The sequence below is a fragment of the Oncorhynchus keta genome, chromosome 30 (assembly GCF_023373465.1).
Source record: "Oncorhynchus keta strain PuntledgeMale-10-30-2019 chromosome 30, Oket_V2, whole genome shotgun sequence".
NCBI lineage: Eukaryota > Metazoa > Chordata > Actinopteri > Salmoniformes > Salmonidae > Oncorhynchus > Oncorhynchus keta.
The window spans coordinates 48162729-48188634 of record NC_068450.1 but is presented as its reverse complement, the minus strand read 5'-3'; the positions used below and the strand labels follow the sequence as shown (position 1 = coordinate 48188634).

General features: G+C 44.1%; 1 protein-coding gene across 2 annotated transcripts in view; it reads left to right on the top strand.

The window, feature by feature from the left end:
- LOC118363570 (gamma-aminobutyric acid receptor subunit alpha-2-like) overlaps positions 1-25906 on the top strand; it is a 61202-nt gene that overhangs the window by 5521 nt on the left and 29775 nt on the right. The window contains exons 1-5 of one of the 2 annotated variants that reach the window (XM_052488493.1): positions 4339-4398; positions 5441-5508; positions 9330-9550; positions 10464-10546; positions 19114-19257. In XM_052488493.1, coding sequence (XP_052344453.1) covers positions 4347-4398; positions 5441-5508; positions 9330-9550; positions 10464-10546; positions 19114-19257 — 568 coding nt within the window. In that variant the 5' untranslated portion in view covers positions 4339-4346. Of the gene's footprint in view, positions 1-4338; positions 4399-5440; positions 5509-9329; positions 9551-10463; positions 10547-19113; positions 19258-25906 lie in introns of those variants that run through there. The other variant, XM_035744549.2, reaches the window with a different exon arrangement.

Below are 25906 nucleotides of genomic sequence, written 5' to 3'. Positions count from 1 at the left end.
ACAGGGCAAATCACCTGCCCGTCGTTTTGGCCCATTATGTCGTAACCCTTGATTCATAGTTGTATCGGTTGGAATAACCTTGGTTGCTTTCAGTCCTCCTCCTCAGTAAACTTTGACCTGTGCACTTAGACATTGGACCCAACCCAGCACACATCCATCATCAATATCAGACGTCATCGTCTGCTGTGGCCTGGACTGGGACGTGTGGTTCACACAGGTTCTCGTTATTCTCTCGATCTCGTTAGCTTTCACTGCAATGTTAGCAATGATATCTGAATGGTGATTGTAGTTTCTTTAGACAATCGAAAAATAGACAACTTAACATTTCACAGACATGGATCCACTAAACTAGACATGACATCGGCTGGGACATAATGCCCAACATAAATCAAAAAAGATGAATAAAAAGACACAAAACACCAACTCTGACGTACATGAATTTCAACAAACATTTATGACATACTTGTTTGATTGAGGTGGTTTTAGTAATGCATTTAGAACATTCAGACTCACCAGACGTTTGAAGGCTCTCTCTTTAGACGCACGACAACGTGTAATGTCCACATTTCGACATTGCTCATGTCAACTGAGAAACCAGTAACCTGCTGCCATGCTCCTGAATACTTGTGGTGATACTGCTACATCCCATGTTTTGCACAATTTGTGCATGAAATCACAAATGGCTCATGTTTCATCGCTATCTATCCATCTCTAACCACAGTAACTAAATTGTTTGAACAAGCTGCTCCTTCCGTCTTTGATAACCATTTGAGGCGTATTGTCACAGTTTAGTGCCAAAGTATCACTCTGCCAATCTGAGATCTGTAGGGGGAAGGCGTTCTGACAGGGAAGCGTTATGTGATTGAACACCGGCCCTCAGGCATCATCATGGATATTGTTTGATGTACAGTGTCAGACATCTCATTGCTGACCACAACCACCACTGGTTCTTTCCATGTGCCGGCAAAGAACTCCGTATAGGGCTAGTGGCTAGCTAGACACTGGAGTCATCTTTCACCGCCTTGACACTTTACCCTGTGTGTGTGTGTACATGCGTACGTGTGGGTCAATGTGTGTGCGCGCTTGCACGCGTCTGAGTATATGTGCGTGTGTGTGTTCTAGCCTTTAACAAGCTCATAGAGGATAAACACTTGGTCAGCATAAACCATAAACCTAAACCGTCTAATGATTAGGTTTCCCTCTAGAGGAAAGTATAGATTGAGCTGAAGGTGAATGTGTGCCTAGGTCTAGCCGACTAAACTCAACACCACGATTTACGATATAGCTGATTGGCGACTAGTGTGGGTGGACTTGAGCTCCGGCGTCTCATAAAATGACGTAAAAAAAAAAAACGACTGGATTTCAGCACTCAAGAATAGCCCGCAATTACATCGAACAACATGTGTAATTATGGGCTATTCTGTTGGCGCTGATGTGTATTTTATGTGACATCGGAGCTCCAGTTTGCCCACGCTAGTCGCCGCTCAACTCCATTGTACATTCCTGGAGTATAGTTTAATTGGCTAGTCTAGGTCCAGTAACAGAAGGTATTATTGACATAATGGTGTGATGATGATAAACAGCACAGCACATGAATCAATGATGGAGGATGATGGGATGGATTAGTAACAACTGACCTGGAGAAAGAAAATCATTTTCTTTTTCGATCAAATGTGATATTTAGAAGCACTGAGAAGAAGTGGTATGATAGTGTCGAATAGTCCTCGCTTGAAGTGTAGTGTCTTTGTGAGATCGTACTACTACGATTCATACAATTATTTGTCTAAGCGTCTTCACTGTGTGGCTTTGAAAGAATCTCCTTCCGTCATGAGAAGATGCCTCTTCCTCCCTCCACCATCCACCCACCCACCTCTCCACCTCTCCCTCCATTGCTCCATTCTCTATCCATCCCGTCTCATTTCCAGGTGGCCCCAGAGGCCGGACCTCCCAAAGAATCTGTTGAGATTCAGGGGGCCATCAGCTCAAAACTAGCATCTGCCATATGGGTGATAATCTTTGTTTTTGTCTTGGGGAAGGGCTGGGAAGGGTTGCCTGGATGGCAGTATGGTATAGAAGCACTGACATACTTTCTCTATGGAAAAAACAAAAACAATTCTCCATGCCTAGAGGTACTGAATCATCCGCAGACTTCTGCAACCCAAAATTGAGTGGCTTATGAAGAAAGTACTATTTGATGCCTATGCTGCATTTGTTTTGCCATCTGTTCGACAAATGTTTAGATGCCAGAGACGCATTTGACTTCCGATGAATAACAGAATATTTTTGCGTTGCATATTAATAGTGTCTGTCTTCACTTTTGTTTTTAGAAAGTGCATTGCATTTTCCCCCTCGAGTTTCCCCCGAGAGTTCTCGTTGCTTTGTGTTTAAAATGTACCATAACCCCTAGCCAAAACAACTCCATTCCCAATCGTTAAAACAGAAAGTGCATCGCGTGTTCTGTTGTCGTCTTTATTTGAGAACTACACAACCCAGCAGCAGCAGGGGCAGAATAACCTGCGAACCTGCACCTTTAATCCTCTGTGTTTCAAGTCTGATTGTTTAACCGGGCGTAGCTGCTGACTGGTCCATACGAGGGTCAGAAACGAAACACAACCCCCGACACCTCACATGTGCACCTAGGGAAACTCTTGATTTCCTGGCGCTCCTAACTAATGTGCGTTTGCCTCCTTTTCAGTACAGTATTGAGAGGCCATTCATGTCATTTAGAGCAGCTACGGTATATTAGGTATTGGAGGATTATGTAAGTTTGCCTGGCAGGCAGGTCATATCCACGCTTCCTTGTAAAGGTTGTTGTGCGCCATATAAAAAAAAGGGAGACCAGGTGTGATTGTCACCCCTCTTATCTGTGCTGTATTTCTTATTAACCTCTCTGTCTCACACAGCCCCGTTCCACGTTAATTGAAGGAACAGCATCTCACTTTGTATATAGGGTTTTTGTATTGAACTATAACTATTGCACTCATATGTTCAGTTTGCTTGTTTACTAAAGTTTAGTTAGACATTTGATAGCTCGGTCGGAAGTCTAAACGCATATAAATGCCAAGCTAAGGGAACTTGACTAGACCACTCGCTTTGGTCCGTCTGAGCTGAAGAAGTGAACCTACATTACTTGATACTATAAATAAAGTGGCCTCACATCCTCAGGCTTCAAATGCACTCTGGTTTCTTTTCTAAATAATAAAACGAGCGATTTATCCCCAAGAGCCACTTCTTTGTACTAAGTATGCATCATTTGTACGTAACTCAGTACATTTTTTGCTGGATTCTTTTCTAAATAATAAATAAGTGATTTGTCCTCAAGGGCCTCCGCTCCTTTGTGTGAAGTATGCATTATTTGTACGTAACAGATTTTCTTTTTTTCATGATTTGGTTTACTTTTCCATTGAATATGAATAGGCTGCTGCTATTTTTTTTTTTATGATTTAGTTCTATGTTGTTATTGACTGTAGGCTTGACCATAGAAACATAGAGCAGTGTATTATAGGATCTCTATCCACAGGTTAAAACATGGTATTATTGTATTGTAAAGGTCTCACATTAAAACAGTGCATTAGAATGGGCTTACATCAGGGTCACTGTCAGTGGAGTCATATTTCTACATATCTAGTGTATTTATTCATCTAGTGTGAGTCTGCACACAACAAGGTGTCTTCATCCACACATATGCATTCGAAAAGTATTCAGACCCTTTGACTTGTTCCACATTTTGTTACATTACAGCTGTATTCTAAACTTGATTACATAAAAAAAAATTCTCAGCAATTTACACACAATACCCCATAATGACAAAGTGAAAACAGTTTTTTTGAATCTTTGCAAATGTATAAAAAAAAATGTAAAACAGATATACCTTATTTACATAAGTATTCAGACCTTTTGCTATGAGACTCGAAATTGAGCTCAGGTGCATCATTTTTTCATATTTTCAGACTTCTACTGTATACAGTACATGGATGATTTATAAAGCCAGGCACATTTAACCATTAGACTATTGATTATAGACCTAGTGAAGTTGGAGTTTCTCTCTCTTCTCAATTTTATTAGACAATTAAGGCAAGTGCTGTTTTCTCGTCTACCTAACTCCGCTGCTGCCTCAGCCGCATTGTTCTCAACACCAATAAGCTGGTTAACTTTGCCATTATGCACATAGCAACATGGTCTATTAAAAGATGCCAATTCAACAGCGCACTGATGTGTGGATTACAACCACTATCCAACACGGGAGAAAGTGCATTTGTTATAAAGTTGTTATTTTTTTATGTGTTGCACAATTGTTCTTACATAATATAACCATATGCAATTTCAGTTGTACATGTCTTCGAGTGATGGACTGTGCCATCCCCACAGCCTCCACAATGGATCAGTCCTCTCAGACAGGTGCGAATCAGACAGCTGTCTTTGTACACCATGATTATTCTATATTTTTTTGATACTGCTCAACTAAAGAAATCTCGGTTGACCAACAGCCTATTGAGCAAACAATTTTGGTGGAATTGAGATTTGCCGTTCCATGGTGATGTCACCATGTGGTAAAGGTGTTGATAGACCAAGAAAAAAAAGAGTTTCCAACCTCTCTGCCAATAACAGCTCATTTCACATTTTCCCCTTCCCACTTAGACAGTCCTAGCTAAACTATGCCTGGAGAAATTGCTCTTTGCTCAGCAATTGTTGTTTCTTTTTGACCATTTAAATTGAAAACTATCATGGTAAGGTACGTCATTGTTACCCAGAAATAATTTGATATTGAGATCAAAATGGCTGCATTGGACCTTTAAACACCTATTTTATAGTGCAATCCAGTGTATGTATTGCTAAATGTATTGCACACATTACCCAACTTGCCGTCTGTTCCTCTCGATATGTACTAGTTCATAAATAATAAGCATATCCATTACACGTCTGTGTGTCATTTGTCAGCAAACGCAGTGAACAGAGCGCACTGGGCCAGCTCTCGCTCGCCGAGTCGCCTTGCACGAGAGCACTTTATTTTAGGCTAATGAGAAACTCTTTAGAATACACATGAGTTCGTGTCTGTGTGAGCTACTGTGTGTGAGTTGCTGTGTGTGCGCAGCAGAGGATACTTGTAAAGCCTGAAAGCTTTTTTAAGAAATTACCCAAGCGTATAAGAGATTAACTTAATGAAAGAGATGCCCAGGAGAGAAACCAAAATGTGTGTGCTGTTGTTTTCTCTAGCACTGAACAGAGGTAGGCCAGACAGGATGGCGTCGTTAGGAGTAAAAATTGAAGTGTTGTTTTACTGCAACGCAGGGAAGTGCCACTCAAAATATGAGCTTCAGTAATTCATACTTGAAGTGTCTAGTAAATAGATCTGTTTATTCGTGTTCAGCGAGGAAGAAATGGTCTCATGATCCGCCTTGGTTTGTTCTATTTTAATCCTCCTTGTTATTATGTTTTTCAGATCGTGTAACAGAGGTGAATACCAATGTCTACGTCACCAGCTTTGGCCCGGTTTCAGATACAGACATGGTGAGACCACATTCTAATCTTACAAGTACCCTGTTACCACACTGAGTCAAACTGGGCTGAACCAAGCCAAGCTGTACTGGGCTGGGCTGGTTACGCATTCACCATAGTTGCTGTAACTGTGCTGGAATGGGCATTGTGAATGGGAAAATATGCAGGCCAGCACAGTAACAGTTTTGGTCTACCCTATAGTGTGAAGCATTGCATGTAGGGAAATTAGTTTAACCTGACCACATCAAATGTACCACTATGCAGAAATAACTGCAATTTATTACCATGACAACACAATTATGTTAAACAAGATATGACGGGAAAGGACCAAATTGGTTCTTATAAATGGTTTCTGTGGTGTTTTACTATAATATTATACTGTTGTAAGAATGGTTTGGGTTAAACACTTACGTTTTTTTATTGTAAAACACCACTGAAACACAACAGAGATCTTAATTACTACACCAGAACGTAGAAAAACTCAATTCTGATTTTGCCATTTCAGGCATTTTGTTTACCGTTTCTAATATATCTAATATATGCCATTTAGCAGACGCTTTTATCCAAAGCGACTTACAGTCATGTGTGCATACATTCTACGTATGGGTGGTCCCGGGAATCGAACCCACTACCCTGGCGTTACAAGCGCCATGCTCTACCAACTGAGCTACAGTTTCATTGCAAAACCACCATTCTGAGCCATTTTAATTTCTGTCGCTTATTTGGACCTCTTAGTCCTGTTCGTATTCATTAGGGCACACCATATCAAAACATTTTGCAACTGAAAATGAAAACAAGCATTTCTCATTGGACGGATTCCGTTTGCCCCTTCCTGTTTCCGTCCGTTTTCTTCAGTTTGGTGCCAAATGAATAGGACCCTGGTGTTTGTGTTTGTTCCAAGCAGCTTTGCCTGGCTCTAGTGGAGCACCAAAGCCCCCCCTAACACTGACACCTTAAGATTACGGCTCCCCTGATCGTCTTCAAAGGGCCCTGGCTTCAAACATAGCCAAGAGACCCCTCTCTCCCTCGCTCTTCCCCCGGGCAATCCATCCGCTCATCTCTTTCTCTTCTCTGGCCAGGCATCACACCTTGTTACCTTTCAAAACCTCAAAATCTTTCCCCTTCGCTTTCCTCCACAGCAGACTTAAGATCTCTGTAGCCAATGCTCCAGCTTGCGTCCCCTATTCAATTTCACTGTTCAAGGGACATGTTTAAATCAGGTTCTGGAAGAATGAGGGAGAGAGAAAAGGAGTGATAAGACACACATGCGTTTTATTCCCATTGTGTTGCTACCTTTGCCACATTGTTCTACCCTTCTTCATCCTGAGTGCTATTTCACTGTCTGGACTCCTTTTGGTACAGCAATATTATATCTCTCACTCTCTCTCTCTCAGGTTCTCCTTTCATTCTCTTCTTTTGATGTTGTTTTCTTAGTTTCTTTTCAAAGGCAGAATTGTCCCTTCTTTCTTCTTCCCTGGAGCTCATCCCTATACATCGTTTTCCTCTTCACGGCAACACCTTTATCAGTCTTACTATAGCGAGAGATGTGTTCTCTTCCCCCCCACTCGGAGCCGTGCCTATTCCTTCGACAGTTTTGTTTTATGAATTATATATATATATATATATTTATTTATTTATTTTTAAATTAAAAATCGACTCGTTATTCAAGTCACTTCTTCATTTATCTTGGGCTTGTATTCAAGAAAATACACACACCGATTTTTCATTCCACACTCACAGTCCCGTTTTAAAAAATGGCAACATCCAGCATGAGCCATTCTTTAAACGAACATTATTGTAGGAGCCGTTTTGGCCTGTGTGTTTGTTCTGTTGTCTGTGTGGCCGGGAGTGTAATTGCCTGAATATTACCGTAATATAAGATGCACCCAAATTGGCTCCAACAACTACGAATCAGCTGTTATCTATGAAACATTTATGATATTTGAAGAGCAATGCAGAATTCAAACCCTATCACCCCTAAAAGCAACATATACATTAGGCATAAGTTCCCATTAAGTATTCACTAGGTGAGTGTGTCCCATGTCGTGGTATGAAGCTTTAACTTAAGATGTGTACGATCGTCTTGATGCAAAGCCATGCCTTAATAAACACCTAGGGAGACTATCAGTATTATAATTTATTAATGTGTGCATGGTTGATGGTAACTTGTAGACATGATTGATAACGCCACGTAGAAATCTTTGGGATTTCCATACCGAGTCCAGTGGACTGCATGAGTTGCAAATCTACTTTGATAAAGCACAGAATATTGTTATCTGTTGTTGCCAACGAAATGGCTAGTTGGCTGAAGGTAAAATGATGAATTGACTGTTTTCATTGCTCATGTGGTCTCATAAGCTGTCATGTGCTCACACCTAAGGCATGTTTTTCCCATTCCAGCTCATATGATTTTGAACACAGCTAGTAAGCACACATGCACACCTCTTTCAATACACTTTGCCCTGGAGGCTATAACAAGCCAGGTATCCTTTGGAGAATGACGGGAGAAGCAGGAGGAGAGAGAGAGAGAGAGAGATTGTTCTACCTCAGCACTGTATCTCATGGCTCCAGGGCTGCTAAATCAAGTAGTGGGGGTTGGATAGGCAGGATAGGTACATGGCACACTAACACAAGAGACCTCACCTTGTATAGGCTGCTCCGATTTAAAGAATGAAACATAAAACTCCCATTCGGTGTGGATTAATGGCAGGCCCAAGTGTATGCAGGAGGAGCAGTGAGTCAGTAATGGATGTTATAGGGGCTGCATTGTCTGGAGGGGATAAGACAGAGAGAGAAAGTGTGCCATCCACCTAAGCTTCATCACAGGCTGTTTTCACAGCCTCTCACTAGTTGCCGCTTGTTTTTTATTTATTTATTTTTTATTTCACCTTTATTTAACCAGGTAGGCTAGTTGAGAACAAGTTCTCATTTGCAACTGCGACCTGGCCAAGATAAAGCATAGCAGTCTGAACAGACAACACAGAGTTACACATGGAGTAAACAATTAGCAAGTCAATAACACAGTAGAAAAAAAATGGGCAGTCTATATACAATGTGTGCAAAAGGCATGAGGAGGTAGGCGAATAATACAATTTTGCAGATTAACACTGGAGTGATAAATGATCAGATGGGCATGTACAGGTAGAGATATTGGTGTGCAAAAGAGCAGAAAAGTAAATAAATAAAAACAGTATGGGAATGAGGTAGGTGAAAAAGGGTGAGCTATTTACCTATAGACTATGTACAGCTGCAGCGATCGGTTAGCTGCTCGGATAGCTGATGTTTGAAGTTGGTGAGGGAGATAAAAGTCTCCAACTTCAGCGATTTTTGCAATTCGTTCCAGTCACAGGCAGCAGAGTACTGGAACGAAAGGCGGCCAAATGAGGTGTGGGCTTTAGGGATGATCAGTGAGATACACCTGCTGGAGCGCGTGCTACGGATGGGTGTTGCCATCGTGATTTATCTGTTTACACTTGAATAATTTAACAGACGCCTTGCTCAAGGGCACATCGGCAGATTTTTCACCTCATCGGCTCGGGGATTCGAACCAGTGATATTAAGGTTACTGGCCCAACACTTAACGGCTAGGAATACTTTCAGGGCAATTGTAATATTAGTAGGGACTGACAGCTAAGGAAGGTTCAGAAAGGCAGGTGGTACAACAGAAGATGTTGTGTCATTTTTAGGTGAAGGTTTTCATATTCACAGTGCAGAAATAATTTGCAATAAAACCTTTTTTATATATATATATTTTTTTTAAGTGAACTTACGGTTCAAGGTTTTATTGTCTGTAATCGATTGCCGATTGCTGACAACGTTACTTCTGCCCACAGGAATACACGATAGACGTGTTCTTCCGGCAAAGCTGGAAAGACGAGAGGTTGAAATTCGACGGGCCCATGGACATATTGCGGCTGAACAACTTGATGGCCAGTAAAATATGGACTCCGGACACGTTCTTCCATAACGGGAAGAAGTCGGTGGCTCACAACATGACCATGCCCAATAAACTACTGAGGATTCAAGACGATGGCACCCTACTTTACACCATGAGGCAAATACAGCTCAAACCAAACTATTTGAATTTGTGTTAGAAATGATTCATGAAGTTGAATGAAATATTATTACTGTGGCAGGTTTATTTAGCTTGTTCTTTCAATTCATGTGGAACAGAAAAACACAGTCAAACATATGACCACTGTACCCAGTCTCTCCCAATGTCACCCTTAACCTAAACAAATTTTATTTGAATGCATGACACACATTGCATGTAGCACATATCCCCTTGTTTCTCCTCATCGAACCAGTTTCGGTGTACGCCTCCCTTTGCCGCAGTAACCCCCCTAAATCAATAATTATGTTATTTATTGCAATATTTGACTCACTCAGTGCCAATGACAGGGGACATTACTTTGACAAGTGAGTCCCTGTAGAATACAGATGAAAGCATTGCCCAGTCAGAGGCTATTTGAATGGAATCACTTAGGAAAAGAGCATTGTCAGGTCCTTTAGGCTGGAATTGATACAGATAGAGAGCATCTCCACTGCACACATGCAATATATTTCAGAAATAGCCCACTATAAATCTGGGGGATGCTCATAGTTTGTGTGCACTATAAGCATTCTCTATCTCTAGAGCTTTGGTTTCCATCAACTCTGGTTCATTACTGATTGCACCTTAGTCTAGATTAAAAAGAGGCCCTCATGCGTGTTTGGTACAACTCCATTGGTTGTTCATTCTGACACTACCAAACACGACATATAGCGACAGGATGTAATAGCCGTAACTATTGCATACTGGTTCACATCAACCATATTTGATGGAACAGTGCAGAGAATAACAAAGTGAAAAGGATGTATGCCTGCGCAGTTTGGTCGGCACGAGTGTGTGTGTGTGTGTGTGTGTGTGTGTGTGTGTTTTTTGGACGTTACAGTGACGCATTGTGCTCCATGTGTGTTGTATCTAGGTTGACGGTTCATGCGGAGTGTCCTATGCATCTGGAAGATTTCCCCATGGACTTCCACTCATGTCCCCTGAAGTTTGGCAGCTGTGAGTAATGCACGATTGACAAGTGTAGAGAGTGCAGAGACACACAGGGTCACTGAGGGCGGCAGGGCATGACTCTCCTGAAAAGAACGTGCGATTTGAAATGCATGCAGGAATCAAATGTGTCTAAGATGGAGTTGCTCAATAGGTCATGTGTCATATGCTGCCGGGGTCGGACTTAATACATCTTTTGAGAGAAAGGGATAACGCCTCTGCTAAGTACCGTAGCACTAAGGATCCAATTGATTGGGAGTCCTACAGAAAGTTAAGAAACACCAGCAAAACGACAACTAGAAATCCAAAAGCATCCTTCTATGGATAATACAGAGCCTTCCGAAAGTATTCACACCCCTTAACTTTTCCAAACTTTGTTGTTGTAACAGCCTGAATTTAAAACGGATTCAATTTAGATTTTGTATCACTGGCCTCCACACAATACCCCAATAATGTCAAAGTGGAATTGTTTTTTTAAAAGAAATGTTCACAAATGAATAAAAAATGAAAAGCTGAAATATCTTGGGTCAATAAGTATTCAACCCCTTTGTTATGGAAAACCTAAATAATTTCAGGAGTAAACAATTGCTTAACAAGTTAAATAATAAGTTGGACTCATTCTGTGTTCAATAATAGTGTTTGAATGACTACCTCATCTCTGTACTCCACACATACCATTTTTTGTAAGGTCCCTAAGTCGAGCAGTGAATTTCAAACAATTTCAATGACTCACAAATAAAGGCACCCATTGGTAGATGGTAGAAAAAAAGAAAACATTGAATATCCCTTTGAGCATGGTGAAGTTATTCATTACATTTTAGACGGTGTATCAATACACCTCGTCACTACAAAGATACAGGCGTCCTTCCTAACTCAGTCGCTGGAGAGAAATTAAACTGCTCAAAGATTTCACCGCCAATGGTGACATTAAAACAGAGTTTAATGGCTGTGATAGGTGAAAGCCGAGGATGGATCAACAACATTGTATTTACTTCACAATACTAACCTCAATGACAAAGTGAACAGAAGGAAGCCAGTACAGTATACAAAAATATTCCAAATGTTCGCAATAAGCCACTAAAGTAAAACTGCAAAAAAATGTGATAAGGAAAATAACTTTATGTCCTGAATACAAAACATTATGTTTGGGGAAAACACAACACATCACTGAGTACCACTCCTTATTTTTGTGGCTGCATCATGTTAAGGATATGCTTGTCATCGGCAAAGACTAATTACTTTTTTAGGATAACAACAAATGGAATAGCGCTAAGCACAGGCGAAATCCTAAAGGAAAACCTGGTTCAGTCTACTTTCCAATAGACACTAGGAGACAAATTCACCTTTCAGCAGGACAGTAACTTAAAACACATGGCCAAATATAGACTGGAGTAGCTTACCTGTCACGTATACTCCCTCTCCAGCCTCTAGGTCATCAGGCTGCTGATTATCCCACACACCTGTCACCCTCGTCAAGCTCCCCAGCGCCTCATGACACTCACCTGGACTCCATCACCTCCTTGATTATCTTCCCTATTGTAAGGTTCTGCTTTTCTTTTCTTAGTCAACCTTGTGTTCTTTTTCTTTGTGTTCTTGAAAGTAGCCCTGTCTCTTTGTGTTCTGGAACGTAGCCCCGTCTTTAATTTTTGTTCATTGATTTCACCTGTGTTCGTTTCTCAGCTGGTCTCATCAGCTCCCTATTTAGTTCAGTTCTTTCTGTTTTTTTATGGTTGTGAGGTATGTTTGTTTTTGACTGCCTACCTGTGTTTGACCATTGCCTGCCTGTGACCACAATTCCTGCCTTCTGCAAAGGCTTAATAAACATCTGTCGCGCTCTGCGCCTGAATCTACACCTTTTTCTCCCTGAGCATTCATTACAGAAAACAATACCCCACAACCATAGAAACAGAAAGAACTGAACTAAATAGGGAGTGGATGAGACCAGGTGTGAAATGAACACAGGTGAAATCAATGAACAAAAATGAAAGACATGGCTATGTTCCAGAACACAAAGAAAAAGAACACAAGGTTGACTAACAAAAGAAAAACAGAACCTTATACCTATATCTGTCACTCCGCTTGGTTCTTTCCTCAGGTGTTATTGACTCTGTTTCATGTCGGTGCGTTTTTTGTGTTTCGTGTTTATTCTTTTGTTTATTTATTAAAACACTTACTCCCTGTACTTGCTTCCCAACTCTCAGTGCGCTCGTTATAGTACCAAGATGACTTTGAATGTTCCGACTGTCCTAGTTACAGTTTTGACTAAAATTGGCTTGAAAATCTATGGCAAGACCTGAAAATGGCTGACTAGCAATGATCAACAACCAACTTGACAGAGCTTGAAGAATTTTAAAAAGAATAATGTGCAAATATTGTACAATTCAGATGTGCAAAGCTCTTAGAGACTTAGCCAGAAACACTCACAGCAGTAATCGCTGCCAAAGGTGATTCGAACAGGTGTACTTCTGTAAATGAGATTTCAATTTCAATAAATGGGGTATTGTATGTAGATGGGCGAGATACAACAAAATGTTGAATAAGTCAAGGAATAGGAATATTTTCTGAAGGCATGTATGTACAGTGGGGCAAAAAAGTATTTAGTCAGCCACCAATTGTGCAAGTTCTCCCACTTAAAAAGATGAGAGAGGCCTGTAATTTTCATCATAGGTACACTTCAACTATGACAGACAAAATTAGAAGGAAAAAAATCCAGAAAATCACATTGTGATTTACCAGCAACAGTGTGTGAAGACCTTGTGAAGACTTACAGAAAACGTTTGACCTCTGTCATTGCCAACAAAGGGTATAGAACAAAGTATTGAGATAAACTTTTGTTATTGACCAAATACTTATTTTCCACCATAATTTGCAAGTAAATTCATTAAAAATCCTACAATGTGATTTTCTGGATTTTGTTTCTCTTACCTGGAATGCATTCCAGGTGACTACCTCATGAAGATGGTTGAGAGAATGCTAAGTGTGTGCAATGCTGTCATCAAGGTGGCTACTTTGAAGAATCTCAAATAGAAAATATATTTTGCTTTGTTTAACAGTTTTTTGGTTACTACATGATTCCATGTGTTATTTCATAGTTGTGATGTCTTTCACTATTATTCTACAATGTAGAAAATAGTCAAAATAAAGAAAAACCCTGCAATGAGTACTGTAGGTGTCCAAACTTTTGACTGGTACTGTAGTTGCGGCCACCAGCTTTGAATGAATTACCACTGTGACCTTTGTTTTTGCTGTCATTCAGCGCTGCACCTCGCTCTCCTCCATGTCAACAACACCATCACATTTTGTCATTTCCAAGAGGCAGAATATCATTTCTTTACTTCACTTGATTTGAGCCTAAAACCCTTTATGAAATCCCACACCATAACAAACAAACAGGGGAACCAAGACCAGGAAAGTCACAATGATAAGAACAGAGTTTGGTTTCTGCTGCTACAAACTTCCGCCAGTTACAGCAAAATCATTGCATAACCACTGAGGGTGTTGAATTGTTTCGATAAACAAAACAAAGAAATGGGGCCAAATGCTTCAGCCCTTAAAAGCAACACTAAAAAAAAGCTTAGTGAGTCAGTACTTGACATTGCATGTTGTGAAGTACACTGCAAGCCATCCCCTCGCTGTAAAATGTATGACCTATCAACCCTAAAAGCTAAAAGCCTACGCCTGTGGGAGAGGGGGTTCTACTAAGCTGACATATGAAATAGTTTTAAGATGGTCATACCGTGGATCATTTAGCTATTCGATTTGTTTTATTTTAAGCCCCATGCAGGTATATAAAAAAATATGCAATTTAATACGATATTGAATTTGACCTTTACTGCTGTAGCCCATAGAAACTCATTGAATATCACATCCATAAATGGCAAAACAGAGAGTCAAAAAAATCAATCATAAAGACGTTTTTTTTTGTGTGTATGTCCACACTGCCGTTCATTTTAGAAATCAGTACTGCGTTACATTGAGACACTTGTGGGTGTCCTCGAACAAACGGAGAACACCGTTGTGTTCGTAAGTGTCTCCCCTTTCCATAATGGACGCTGTAGACAGAAGTTGTCAAATCGGCGGTACCGACTTCAGACGAGCCCCGTGGGGCTTGTGGGACAAACCGTTCAGGCGCTGCAGACGTTCGTTTGTGAGAAGACCTATTTTTCAGGACGCCTCGCTTAGTCTGCCAAAACAGCACTGCAGCTCTGTCACTTTCCACTGCAGATGTGGAAGGCCGACATGGGTTCAATCCTGCACGTCCGCCTATCTCTAGCTTAAACAGACGGATTTTGATGGGGATTTTTGCGTTGTGTTTATTGATTGACGCATGGCTGCATCAGTCGACTATAGGGGGAAACTCATCCATTGCCAATAACCAATTAATAATACAAGCCTTAATTTAAATGTCAAGATGAGTTAATATGTTATATGTTTTCATGGCGCAGCAAGAGAGGGAGAGAGTATGATTCCCTAATGGCATTGATGAGTCACTGTCGATGTTTACTACATGAAATGTGTTGTCCTCTTGATATCTGTGTCTCTGTATAAAACACCCACGATAAGGAAGATGTGATGGTTTTGGCAGAGCTTCCTGTCAAAACCATCACATCTTGGCAGAGCTTCCTGACAAAACCATCACATCTTCCTCATCGTGGGTGTTTTATACAGAGACACATATCAAGAGGACAAGACATTTCTATATACACTGAGTATACCAAACATTAGGAACACCTGCCGAACATTGAGTTGCATGGGGCATGGACTCTACAAGGTGTCGAATGCGTTCCACAGGGATGCTGGCTCATGTTGATTCCAATGCTTCCCACAGTTGTGTGAAGTTGGCTGGTTGTCCTTTGGGTGGTGGACCATTCTTGACACACACGGGAAACTGTCGAGCAGCGTTGCAGTTCTTGACACAAACCAGAACCTTGACACCTACTACTATACCCCGTTCAAAGGCACTTAAATATTTTGTCTTGCCTGTTCATGCTCGGAATGGCACACATACACGATCCAATGTGTCAAAAGTCCTTTTTTAAGCTGTCTCCTCCCCTTCACCTACACTGACTGACGTGGATTTAACAAGTGACATCAGTAAGGGATCATAGCTTTTACCTGGTCAGTCTATGTCATGGAAAGAGCAGGTGTTCTTAATGTTTCGTATACTCAGTATACACAGTACCTATCAAAAGTTTGGACACTGTCACGTTCTGACCTTTATTTTCTGTGTTTTGTGTTTAGTTAGTATGGTCAGGGCGTGAGTTGGGTGGGCAGTCTATGTTTGTTTGTCTAGGTTTTGGGAATTTCTATGTTTCGGCCTAGTATGGTTCTCAATCAGAGGCAGGTGTCATTAGTTGTCTCTGATTGAGAATCATACTTAGGTGGCGTGGGTTTCACTGTGTGTTTGTGGGTGATTGTTTCCTGTCTCTGTGTATGCACCAGATAGGACTGTAATTTGAGTTTTCACGTTTTCTTGTTTTGTTAGTTTGTTCATGTGTACCTCATCGCATTAAAAAGTACCATGGAAAATTACCACGCCGCGTATTGGTCCTCTGATCCGTTTCGCCTCTCCTCTTCGGAAGAAGAGGAGGAAACTCGTTACAGAATCACCCACCACAATCGGACCAAGCGGCGTGGTAAAGGACAGCGACGACAGCAGCAGCAGCATCAACAACAGAGGCCACCATCACAGGACTCCTGGACATGGGAGCAGATACTGAACGGAGAGGGACCCTGGGCACGGGCTGGGGAAAATCGCAGCCCCAAAGCAGAGCTGGAGGCAGCGAAAGCTGATCGGCGGCAATATGAGGAGCCAGCACGGCAGTGCGCAGGTACGAGAGGCAGCCCCAAATTTTTTTTGGGGGGCACACGAGGTGTGGTACTAAGCCAGGTAGCAGACCTGAGCTCACTCCTCGTGCTTATTATGAGCAGCGCATTACTGGTCAGGCACCGTGTTATGCGGTTGAGCGCACGGTGTCGCCAGTGCGTGTCCATAGCCCGGTGCGCTATAGGGCAGCCCCGAGAGTGCCATGCGAGTGTGGGCATTGAGCCAGGGCGTATGGTGCCTGCTCAGCGGGTCTGGTCGCCGGTACGCAGTCTTGGTCCAGGTTATCCTGCGCCGGCTCTGCGTGCTGTGTCTCCGGGCGCTGGGAGGGTGCAGTGCGTCCTCTGCCTGCGCTCCGCTCGTACCGGGCAACTGTGGGAGTGGAGCCTAGGGGAGAGGTGCGTGTAGTAAGCACTAGATCTCCCGTGCTTACCCACAGCCCGGTTCAACCTGTGCCTGCACTTTTGAGGGTCCGGGCTCGAGTAGTTGTCCAGCCTGGGGAAGTGGTGCCAAGGTTGCGCACCAGAGCTCCAGTGCTCCCCCACAGCCCGGTCTTTCAGGCTCCTCCTAACACCAAGCCTCCTGAAAGTCTCCCCAGCCTGGTAGTTCCTGTGGCAGCTCCACGCACCAGGCTGTCTCTCAGTCTCCTCCCTGCAGGTGCTCCCGCCTGTCCGGCGCTGCTGCCGGAGCCTCCCGCCTGTCCGGCGCTGCTGCCGGAGCGTCCCGCCTGTCCGGCGCCGCTGCTGGAGCGTCCCGCCTGTCCGGCGCCGCTGCCGGAGCCTCCCGCCTGTCCGGCGCCGCTGCCGGAGCCTCCCGCCTGTCCGGCGCCGCTGCCGGAGCCTCCCGCCTGTCCGGAGCCTCCCGCCTGTCCGGCGCCGCTGCCGGAGCCTCCCGCCTGTCCGGCGCTACTGCCGGAGCCTCCCGCCTGTCCGGCGCCGCTGCCGGAGCCTCCCGCCTGTCCGGCGCCGCTGCTGGAGCGTCCCGCCTGTCCGGCGCCGCTGCCTCCTGTAGCAGCTCCACGCACCAGGCTGTCTCTCTGTCTCCTCTCTGCAGGTGCTCCCGCCTGTCCGGCGCCGCTGCCGGAGCCTCCCGCCTGTCCGGCGCCGCTGCCGGAGCCTCCCGCCTGTCCGGGCGCCGCTGCCGGAGCCTCCCGCCTGTCCGGCGCCGCTGCCGGAGCCTCCCGCCTGTCCGGAGCCTCCCGCCTGTCCGACGCCGCTGCCAGAGCCTCTCGCCTGTCCGGCGCCGCTGCCGGAGCCTCCCGCCTGTCCGGGCGCTGCTGCCGGAGCCTCCCGCCTGTCCGGCGCTGCTGCCGGAGCCTCCCGCCTGTCCGGCGCCGCTGCCGGAGCGTCCCGCCTGTCCGGCGCCGCTGCCGGAGCCCCTCAGCCCAGAGGCGCCAGAGCCCCTCAGCCCAGAGGCGCCAGAGCCCCTCAGCCCAGAGGCGCCAGAGCCCCTCAGCCCAGAGGCGCCAGAGCCCCTCGGCCCAGAGGCGCCAGAGCCCCTCAGCCCAGAGGCGCCAGAGCCCCTGTCCCTCTGTCCAGAGCCCCTGTCCCTCTGTCCAGAGCCCCTGTCCCTCTGTCCAGAGCCCTGCCCCTCTGTCCCGAGCTGCCCCTCTGTCCAGTGGGGTCATTGAGAGGGGTTGCCATGGTGAGAAAGCCACGGAGGCGGAAAATGAGGCGGACAAAGACAAGGGTGAAGTGGGGTCCGCGTCCCGCGCCAGAACCGCCACCGCGGACAGATGCCCACCCAGACCCTCCCCTATAGGTCAAGGTTTTGCGGCCGGGAGTCCGCACCTTTGGGGGGGGGTACTGTCACGTTCTGACCTTTATTTTCTGTGTTTTGTGTTTAGTTAGTATGGTCAGGGCGTGAGTTGGGTGGGCAGTCTATGTTTGTTTGTCTAGGTTTTGGGAATTTCTATGTTTCGGCCTAGTATGGTTCTCAATCAGAGGCAGGTGTCATTAGTTGTCTCTGATTGAGAATCATACTTAGGTGGCGTGGGTTTCACTGTGTGTTTGTGGGTGATTGTTTCCTGTCTCTGTGTATGCACCAGATAGGACTGTAATTTGAGTTTTCACGTTTTCTTGTTTTGTTAGTTTGTTCATGTGTACCTTATCGCATTAAAAAAGTACCATGGAAAATTACCACGCCGCGTATTGGTCCTCTGATCCATTTCGCCTCTCCTCTTCGGAAGAAGAGGAGGAAACTTCGTTACAGACACACCTACCTATTCAGGGGTTTTTCTACATATTTACCATTTTCTGCATTGTAGAATAATAGTGGAGATATCAAAACTGTGAAATAACACATATGGAATCATGTTGTAACCAAAAAAGTGTTAAACAAATCAAAATAGATTTTAGATTTTAGATTATTCAAAGTAGCAACCCTTTGCCTTAATGACAGCTTTGCACACTCTTGAATGAGCAGGTGTCTAAACGTTTGACTGGTACTGTATGTATACACACGACTATGGTGTCATTTGGATCCTATATCATTTATACTAGGTGTTTATTTCTTAAGTCAATAGTCATTTTCTTTCAGTTGCCAAACAAAATGTCATGAGAACAAAATGTACAACAGTCATTGAGATAAGCATCTGGAGTAGCTTTTTCTGGTGGAAATTATACAACCCTTAAACAGTTCAGTGACTTTATAGACACTCTTCTATTAAAATGATCAGAAATGACAATGAACCACTGCCTTATTTTCAAATGCCACACTGATGCCGTTACCCTTACTCTCTCTGTGGACTTAGATGCCTATACGATGTCAGAGGTGACTTACGTCTGGACCAGTAAGCCCGCCGACTCTGTGGTGGTGGAAGGCGAGAGCTCCCGTTTGAACCAGTACGACCTGCTCGGCCAAACAGTAGGCCAAGAAACCATCAAGTCCAGCACAGGTAAACTCGGGATATTACCGTTTTTTAAAAATCGCTTTGGTACTATTTCCACAAGTATGTGGTACATTTTCACAACTCTTAGTACAAAACTCCAAACTGGCCACGCGTGTGACGCAGCCAGCCTTTCCTTCGTAACCTGTCATTGCGCATTCATTTGGATTGTAAACATCACCAAACAACCGTTGTTTCAAAATATAAGTTCATTGTGAAATGTAATAAGAGCATTGGTTTAATCCACAAAACACAACATAATGATATATATATTAAATCTATACGTTTTAACGACACGTTTATCCAATAGCAAACAATGCAAGATAGTACGTGTTTGAAAACATCCTTAGAAGTGTCGAAAGTAATATGCTACAGTACTGTAAATTACAGTAGATTTCAGTTTTCACATACACTTAAATTACCCAACAAACTTACAGAATATCTATATTTCCCATCATATCTATCCAATGTGTAATCAAAGGCGTGATCAATGAAGACATCCTAATTCATGCAAAAAATAAGAAATTAATTAATAAATGTAATGAATCAAAATTAAACATAATGTTTAACACACATTCATTTGCATCAAGCCTGTCTTAAACATTTGGCCATAAATTCTCATCCACATCACAATGAATGTTCTCATTGTTCATGCACCATGGGAGAAAAAAAATTTGGCATGGCGAATCCAAGCTTGACATTGGTCTGCACTGATCCATGGCCAGAAGGAGGGTGGCACACTCATGGGGATGGCTTTCATACACCTTCCACCATGCTGAAAACAAATGAGAGTATGGGGGCAGGTATAGTGTTCACGAATCGGGGAATTGGGGATGGGCCCGAAATCATGCCTGAACCACCTCTGCATGATGGAACCCAACATTGTCCCAGACAATGACAGAGGTGACCCCTTCACCGTGACAGACCTGCTTATTAATTCAATTGAGAAACACAATGAGTTGTTCAGCGTTGTAGAATCCAAGTAATGGCCTACGTCCTACCACACCATCTTCAGAGATAGCGTCGCCCATGGAGATGTTTCCCCCACGTTGTCCAGGCACTTGGATGATCGCTCGTTGGACGATGAGGTTCCACCCACGGCGTCGAGTTTTGGCCAGGTTGAAGCCCGCTTCATCAACAAAGATATACTTGTGATGGTTCATAGCAGCGTCAAGCACCATCACCCTCTAAAAAATATATTTTGGTTAGTTATTTTTACAGGATAGTTCCAATATGATATTGTGAAGTAACATGTGCATTAATAGTAACATTAATATGGTATATAGTGCTGTACCTGAACATACTCGGCCCGCAGTTGTTTCACCCAGTCGTTGTTTCTCTCAAAAGGCACCAGGTAAATGTGTTTCATAGACACCTGGTGCCTCTTCAAAAGGCGGGCGATTGTTGGTGGGCTGATGGATGGCACATTGGCAAAGGTGTCATCATTCTCCTCAATGGCCTGCTTTATTTCAGACAGCCGTCTGTCATTCCTGGCCCTCACTATTTCCACCACTGCCCACTCCTGCTGGTCAGTCAGCACACGGCCACAGCCACCACTATGGGGTCTTCTGTCAATTCTGATGGTAGAACAGAGTATACTGTCAATAGATCATACTGTAAGAATACTGTAATATGTTTTATGAATTTACATGCATTACAATATGTCATTTACTGTAAATGTCATGGCACCACCATAGTACATATCCTGCAGACTAAACCGTTTTCTTGGCGAAATGTTCTCATAATCAAATTGACGGTCGATCTTTTCAGATTGGGGTGAACTAATCTGGCAGCCTTTGCCGTGGTAAGTCCTCTGTTTACAACATGGTTAACGACGATGGCCCGGACTTCATTAGACACAACAGTTCCCTGTCCTCTGCCTCGCTCTCTCTGATGTCTACCTCTTTGACGGTGCCCATGCCCACCTCTTTGACCGGGCCCACGCCCATGTCTTTGACCTCTTTGATGGGGTCCATGCCCACCTCTTTGACCTATTTGACAGGGCCCACGCCCATGTCTTTGACCTCTTTGACGGGGTCAATGCCCACCTCTTTGACCTCTTTGACAGGGCCCACACCCATGTCTTTGACCTCTTTGATGGGGTCCATGCCCACCTCTTTGACCTCTTTGACAGGGCCCACGCCCATGTCTTTGACCCCTTTGACGGGGTCAATGCCCACCTCTTTGACCTCTTTGACAGGGCCCACGCCCATGTCTTTGACCCCTTTGACGGGGTCCATGCCCACCTCTTTGACCTCTTTGACAGGGCCCACGCCCATGTCTTTGACCCCTTTGACGGGGTCCATGCCCACCTCTTTGACCTCTTTGACAGGGCCCACGCCCATGTCTTTGACCCCTTTGACGGGGTCCATGCCCACCTCTTTGACCTCTTTGACGGGGCCCACGCCCATGTCTTTGACCTCTTTGATGGGGTCCATGCCCACCTCTTTGACCCCTTTGATGGGGTCCATGCCCACCTCTTTGACAGGGCCCATGCCCACCTCTTTGACCCCTTTGTTGGGGTCCATGCCCACCTCTTTGATGGGACCTATGCCCACCTCTTTGACAGGGCCCATGCCCATGTCTTTGAACCCTTTGATGGGGTCCATGCCCACCTCTTTGACCCCTTTGATGGGGTCCATGCCCACCTCTTTGACCCCTTTGATGGGACCTATGCCCACCTCTTTGACCCCTTTGATGGGGTCCATGCCCACCTCTTTGACCTCTTTGACGGGGTCCATGCCCACCTCTTTGACCTCTTTGACAGGGCCCATGCCCATGTCTTTGACCCCTTTGATGGGGTCCATGCCCACCTCTTTGACCCCTTTGATGGGGTCCATGCCCACCTCTTTGACGGGGTCCATGCCCACCTCTTTGACAGGGCCCATGCCCATGTCTTTGACCCCTTTGATGGGGTCCATGCCCACCTCTTTGACCCCTTTGTTGGGGTCCATGCCCACCTCTTTGACCTCTTTGATGGGGTCCATGCCCACCTCTTTGACCTCTTTGACAGGGCCCATGCCCATGTCTTTGACCCCTTTGATGGGGTCCATGCCCACCTCTTTGACCCCTTTGTTGGGGTCCATGCCCACCTCTTTGATGAGACCTATGCCCACCTCTTTGACCCCTTTGATGGGGTCCATGCCCACCTCTTTGACCCCTTTGATGGGGTCCATGCCCACCTCTTTGACCCCTTTGATGGGGTCCATGCCCACCTCTTTGACCCCTTTGATGGGGTCCATTCCCACCTCTTTGACCTCTTTGATGGGACCTATGCCCACCTCTGACGGGCCGCTTTGATTTCTTCTTCTCCCTTGCTGTCTATCCTGCTCCATATTGAAAGAAAGTGCAAGTGCACACACACCGTTTTATATGGTGACCAATTGTGTTTACCACTATGTGAAATCAATTAGCGATAATGAGTAGTCATTAGGTATGGTTATCATATATCATACATGTCATTTAGATGTTTATACTTTACAAACAAATATTTTATGTATGCTCTCAAAATCCATATATAGTAACCAAACGGTTAAGTGATTAACCATTAAGCGCAGATGGATTAAGTGATGGTCAAAAGTATTTAAACAAATGACAAGAGAATCATATCAAAAGTATTGTGAGAATTGCATTGTGAAAGGCAATTACTTTATATGAAAGCTATTTCTAGATGAAACACTTGATTAGGTTTGCTGAAAAGGTTTCCGTGTGATTTTGTGTGTTGTACTTAGTGATTTGAAATGTGCTTAACGTTTATTTTTTTATTGCCTTTTTTGATCATCTGTTTTGAGTTTTGTACTGAGTTGTGACATTTTACCACACTTGTGAAAAGACTACCAAAGAGAGCAAAAAAAAGAAGAAAAACAGTATTTCACTTGGTTATTCACTCAATTAGATAAGCACATGCTCCCCCTGCAGGCCTGGATCACATCGCTGCCACCAAATGCAACAAAGTGAAAAGAAACAAAATCAGAGTATCTGTGAAGGACAGTGGGCATGTATAGGAATTTATTCAACATCCATTTGTAGTTGGCCAACGTTTAGTGCTTGTCACTGCTGGCTGCATACGTTTGTTCAGTGGTTCTCAACCCGTTTTGGTTACGAAATCCCCCAATTACATCTCACTCATCGCAAAGAACCCCCTCTTTTGCAACCAAGGACTAGGCCTAGATTCTTATGAAATCATACAAAGACCCCACTGTGGATAGGCCAAGTCTCCCCAAGAGTACTAGAAACCCAGGTTTCGAAACACTATTAATTGACCCAGCCTGTGGATAACAGAGGCTGAAAGACTGTTCAGTCCCTGTCCTATCATACTGAAACAGTCCTCTCATGTCTGATGAGCTTATTTGTAAGAGCTGCGACTAGTCTGACTAGGGAACCAACTGCACAAAACAACAGCCGATTCCGCTTTGACTGTTGAAACAAGAGACTCTCCACTTTACTTTGGATCAATCGGACTACAAAGGCTTAGGAGACACAGGTGCGCAGCCTCCTACGAGAGGGGAACACTCCTGGTCTACTCTGTCGGTTTGAGAGGAAGCAGAAGCACAGCTGTAGGAGCTGCCATTCACTCAGACACACAGGGGAGCGCCGTTCTGAAAGGAGGACCGCCTCCTTATTCCTGAGCTGTACTGCTGCTGCTGGTCTTATTTTGGAGCCGTCGCAAGACACAAGAGGCGCCTTGTCTCACAAAAGTGCACCAGAGCGATAAATGGGGAAGAAGTGCTGTGTTCTGGGCTGAGAAACAAACACACAGTAAAAAAATAAAGGGAAGGAAAAGTCTGTGTATAGGAACAGATGGGGAAAAAAGCTGTCAACAAAGGGGTTGGAGGGGAGTCCTTAGCGTAAGGAGAGGCATTCGACAGTGACACATACACTCCACCAAGAGGCAGACAGGCTCGTTTTAGTTGTATGGCGAACAGGTTGTTTGTCAATATTGAGCATTGTGACCTTTCGAAATGCAGTTATTCATCTGATTTTCGGCGTGTTACAAAATATGTGTATTACTGAGGGAAAGCAGAAGGCACCGTGGAATTATATATATTTTCTTATTACACTACGTTTCGTGACTGTGCTCCACCATTGAAATAATAATAATAATAATAATATATGCCATTTAGCAGACGCTTTTATCCAAAGCGACTTACAGTCATGTGTGCATACATTCTACGTATGGGTGGTCCCGGGGATCGAACCCACTACCCTGGCGTTACAAGCGCCATGCTCTACCAACTGAGCTACAGAAGGACAGCAAAATATGCTAGGGAGATGTTGGCTGCTTTGAATAATGCCAAAACCTCCTATGAAAATACAGAATAATAGTTATTTATAGCCACAGAGAAGGCAGAGAGAAACCTCAGAGAAACCCAGAGAAATGCAGGATGCGCTCCAGCTATGTGGCGTGGCACGGGATTGTCTTGTCACCATGACTTTGGCAGCAAAGCGGATCAATACGGTGGCCAGTGTAGTGGTCCTCAATGATTAGCATCTGCCCCCCTCTGCATGTCTCCGCATGCGTCTCTGGGGAGCACTCTCGTCACAAATGTCAGTACATGTTCGAAACACTCTTGAGGATCTTCATGACCAGGTCAGTCTGGTTCTATGCAGCGTGGATCTATTCTCCTCTGTCACCTCTCCTTTTCCTCCTCCTTCCTTCCCTTCTTCTTCTTCTTCTTCTTCTTCTTCTTCTTCTTCTTCTTCACTTAGTCATCACACACTCCCGGGTTTTAGTGCCACTATCCATTACTACCCATAAGTCTCCATTCCAACAATGTCGAGCAAATTACTGTTGGATGTTTTAACATTCAATGGGAATTTCTAATCTGTTTTCATTAAGGAAAAAGCCCTACGATCCCAACTAAATGATTCAGTCATATGCCACTGGTCTGAAAGTGCGGTGCTTAAAAGATTGAATTCCTGGGCTTAAGTGCCACTAAGAGCGTTGTCCAAGTGAAATACGGAGGAGCCCCCGTCACTGAATCCCTTATATCCCCTACATATTTGCTGATTGTGTTTAAATGAATCATTCATTAGTACCGTGTCAGTGTGTAGTCTACCGTTGTGGTAAACTAGGTCGTTTGGCACGACTACCTGTACTCTGAGGCTTGAATGTGAGGGACATCTTGCATCGGCCCACGAACATAACAGCTAAATTGTTTTAGAAAATCATTTCATTTTGTTGTATTCATATTTTACATTGAGTCACAGAGAGGACAGGGGGTGTTTTCCAAAGCAAATGAGTGGAAAGGAAATGACAAAATAACTCAAAGTAGATGTCTAATCAAACCAAATCAAATGTATTTGTCACATACACATGGTTAGCAGTTAATGTGAGTGTAGCGAAATGCTTGTGCTTCTAGTTCCGACAATGCAGTAATAACCAACGAGTAATCTAACCTAACAATTCCAAAACTACTACCTTATACACACACAAGTGTAAAGGGATAAAGAATATGTACATAAAGATATATGAATGAGTGATGGTACAGAACGGCATAGGCAAGATGCAGTAGATGGTATCGTGTACAGTATATACATATGGGATGAATAATGTAGGGTATGTAAACAAAGTGGCATAGTTTAAAGTGGCTAGTGATACATGTATTACATAGAAATGCAGTAGATGATATAGAGTACAGTATATACATATGAGATG